General features: G+C 52.2%; 1 protein-coding gene across 1 annotated transcript in view; it reads left to right on the top strand.

Annotated features, from left to right (window-relative positions):
* Positions 1 to 3,503, top strand: part of GRAMD1B (GRAM domain containing 1B) — a 115,914-nt gene extending 112,411 nt beyond the window's left edge. Inside the window, exons 18-20 of the mRNA XM_005428874.2 lie at positions 1,021 to 1,128; positions 2,006 to 2,123; positions 3,447 to 3,503. Coding sequence (XP_005428931.1) covers positions 1,021 to 1,128; positions 2,006 to 2,123; positions 3,447 to 3,503 — 283 coding nt within the window. The remainder of the gene's footprint in view (positions 1 to 1,020; positions 1,129 to 2,005; positions 2,124 to 3,446) is intronic.

Here is a 3,503-nt window from a genome sequence, read left to right as displayed (position 1 = left end):
CTGTGTGTGTGTCAGTGCCTCAGTGGGAATGCTGGATGTGAGCACTGTGTGTGTGTCAGTGCCTCAGTGGGAATGCTGGATGTGAGCACTGTGTGTGTGTCAGTGCCTCAGTGGGGATGGGGAATGCTAAATGTGAGCTCTGTGTGTGTGTCAGTGCCTCAGTGGGGATGGGGAATGCTAAATGTGAGCACTGTGTGTGTGTCAGTGCCTCAGTGGGAATGCTGGATGTGAGCACTGTGTGTGTGTCAGTGCCTCAGTGGGGATGGGGAATGCTGGATGTGAGCTCTGTGTGTGTGTCAGTGCCTCAGTGGGGATGGGGAATGCTGGATGTGAGCTCTGTGTGTGTGTCAGTGCCTCAGTGGGGATGGGGAATGCTGGATGTGAGCTCTGTGTGTGTGTCAGTGCCTCAGTGGGGATGGGGAATGCTGGATGTGAGCTCTGTGTGTGTGTCAGTGCCTCAGTGGGGATGGGGAATGCTGGATGTGAGCTCTGTGTGTGTGTCAGTGCCTGCACAGCCGCCTGCTGTCCCCAGGAGCTCAGCTGTGCTGAGGGAACTTCACCAGCAGTGCAGGCTCATGGATCCCTGCCTGTCCTTCCTGCCTCTCTGCCCTCTGCTCCTTTCCCCCTGCACTGTCTGAGCCTCCCCTCCCAGCCCAGTTTGTGTCACTCTGTTTCTAACCTGCAGCTGCTCCGTCTTTTCTCTTCCCTGCTCCCATTAGGATCTGTTTCAGGTACTGTCTCTCTCTTTTTTTTACCTCTTTACTCTCCCATTTCCCTCCCTTTCTCTGCATTCAGCACATCCACTCACCCAGCCTGTTCTGTCTGTCTGTCTGCCCTCCTGGCTCACACATTTCTTCCACGAGGTGAAGTTTTGGCTGCTCACTCAGATTAAATCCCCACCCACAGCATGGACTGAGCTCAGACACCTTTCTGCAGGGCTGGGTGTTGTCCCAGGTGCTCCTGGCAGGCAGTGGGCTCTGAGATGCTCCTGAAGTGGCTTTTTTCTTGTTTCCTCTGCAGTCTGGTGCTGCTGGTCATTCTCAACATGATGCTGTTCTACAAGCTCTGGATGTTGGAGTACACCACGCAGACGCTGACGGCGTGGCAGGGCCTGAGGCTGCAGGAGAGGTACAGCCACCCCTGCTGGGGCTCCCCTTGGGTTTTCTGGGTGCCAGAGGCTTTCCTGTCACACCAGAGCTCTGGGCTCTCACTTTTGTGCAAAACAGGTGAAGCTGAAGCGTGGATTTCCCCCTGTGTGCATTTCCCCCTGTGTGCATTTCCCTGTGTGCATTTCCCCCTGTGTGCATTTCCCCTGTGTGCATTTCCCCCTGTGTGCATTTTTGCATTTCCCCATGTGCATTTCCCCCTGTGTGCATTTCCCCTGTGTGCATTTCCCCCTGTGTTCATTCCCCCTGTGTTCATTCCACCTGTGTGCATTTCCCCTGCAGCTGAAGAGCAGAGCTAAGGCCACAGAGGATGCTCTGTGAATAAATGTTCAGCAGTTTTGGGCTGAGGGGGTCACTTTCCCTCCTTTGATGGCCAAACTTCCCTCTGGATGGGAAGCAGCATCTTAGAATGATCCCTTGGTATCAGAGGAGAATTTAGGCCTGGGACACACGGTCTGTCAGGTTTGTGTTTTGGAAGGTGTGGATCCAGATGTCCTGCCTGAATGGCCTCAGGTCTATTTTTAGAGGCTGAGAACATCCTGCATCCACTTTTCTGAGGTGTTTTTGCCCTCTTGTGTCCCTTTTTTGCAGTGCCAGTTGCTACACTTCAAGCATTCATACATAGCCAGGTGCTAGCACAGAGTTGGAATTTTTTTGCCCTATTTGTGTCACTTCTCCTCCTCTTCCCCATACCATCCCTGCTACTTCCCCACAGATAGATACTTTAGGTGATGATGGATACTTTTCTCTTCCAACCTGATCATGCTGTGATTGAGTGAAAGAGAAATCTCTGTGCAAACTGTGGGATTTTATGAGCCTTGCCTGTGTTTCTGTGGCAGGTTACCCCAGTCTCAGACAGAGTGGGCCCAGTTGCTGGAGTCCCAGCAGAAGTACCACGACTCAGAGCTGCAGAAATGGCGCGAGATCATCAAATCCTCCGTGATGCTCCTGGACCAGGTGAGACTGCACAGCCGCAGGCAGGGCTGTGAGCAGGGTGTCCTCCCAGTGCTGCTCCCCATCCTTCAGCATCTCCTGCTTCCACCACAGCCCCTCAGCTGTGCCAGCTCCTTTAGACCCATCTCCTGCTGCTGGTGGGTACCACAGGGGCTGTCAGGGGGCCACGGCTGCTCTCTCCCATCAGAGGGGTGCATGCACATCAGGGAGAGAACCCTCCAGGGCCAAAAACCTCATGTGGGCACATTTGGTATCTAATCTGTCATCCCAGTTTGGAGAGCAAACTGGTTTGAGCTGAACGCTGGATTTACATGCAGCTTTCAGGGAGGAAGGGGACAAAATATTGTAGCATGAGTCCAGGAAAGGGGCCATGGCTGCTCTCTCCCATCAGAGGGGTGCATGCACATCAGGGAGAGAACCCTCCAGGGCCAAAAACCTCATGTGGGCACATTTGGTATCTAATCTGTCATCCCAGTTTGGAGAGCAAACTGGTTTGAGCTGAACGCTGGATTTACATGCAGCTTTCAGGGAGGAAGGGGACAAAATCTTGTAGCATGAGTCCAGGAAATTCAGGGTGTGCTCCCTAAAAAGCACACAGGGCAGAAATGAGAGCTGCTTCCTCATAAGTCCAGGAATTTCAAGGTGTGCTCCCCAAAAAGCACACAGGGCTGCTGAAAACACAGTGCAGAAATTAAAGCTGCTTCCTCATAAGTCTGGGAATTTTGGGGTGTGCTCCCTAAAAAGCAAACAGGACTGCTGAGAGCTGCTCCCTCATCAGTCAAGGAATTTCAGGGTGTGCTCCCTAAAAAGCACACAGGGCTGCTGAGAGCACAGGACAGAAATGAGAGCTGCTCATAAGCCCAGGAATATCAGAGTGTGCTCCCTAAAAATCACACAGGGCTGCTGAAAACACAGCCAGAAATGAGAGCTGCTCCCTCACAAGTCTCTAAATCGGAGCTGCTTTTCCCTAAGAAGAGAGAACTTAGGGAATGCTAATCCATGTCCTTATCAGACAGTTCCAGCAGCTCACTGGGTGTAGATAAGGACAGGTTTCAGCCTCCTTGGCTCCTCAGCACTGTCCTGTTGGTCACTCAGGAGTTCATTCTTAACCTGTTAATTCTGCCCACCCCTTCTGGAAAATGGTGCCCCACATTCCCAGTCCCCAGCCCTGATTCTCTCCCCTCAATTCTGCTTTGGGGGTTCAAATGGGCCTGATGCCACTCCCAAAATCACAGTTACGGTATCAATACTTAAAGGAAAAAAAGGAAATTCCCAAGTTGTCTCCTCCAGGGCAGCACCACAGTGGGGAAATCTCTTGTCTTGCAGATGAAGGATTCTCTAATAAACCTGCAGAATGGCATCGGGTCATATATACGGATATAA

The sequence above is a fragment of the Geospiza fortis genome, unplaced genomic scaffold (assembly GCF_000277835.1).
Source record: "Geospiza fortis unplaced genomic scaffold, GeoFor_1.0 scaffold262, whole genome shotgun sequence".
NCBI lineage: Eukaryota > Metazoa > Chordata > Aves > Passeriformes > Thraupidae > Geospiza > Geospiza fortis.
This window is presented reverse-complemented; position numbering and strand designations above follow the sequence as displayed.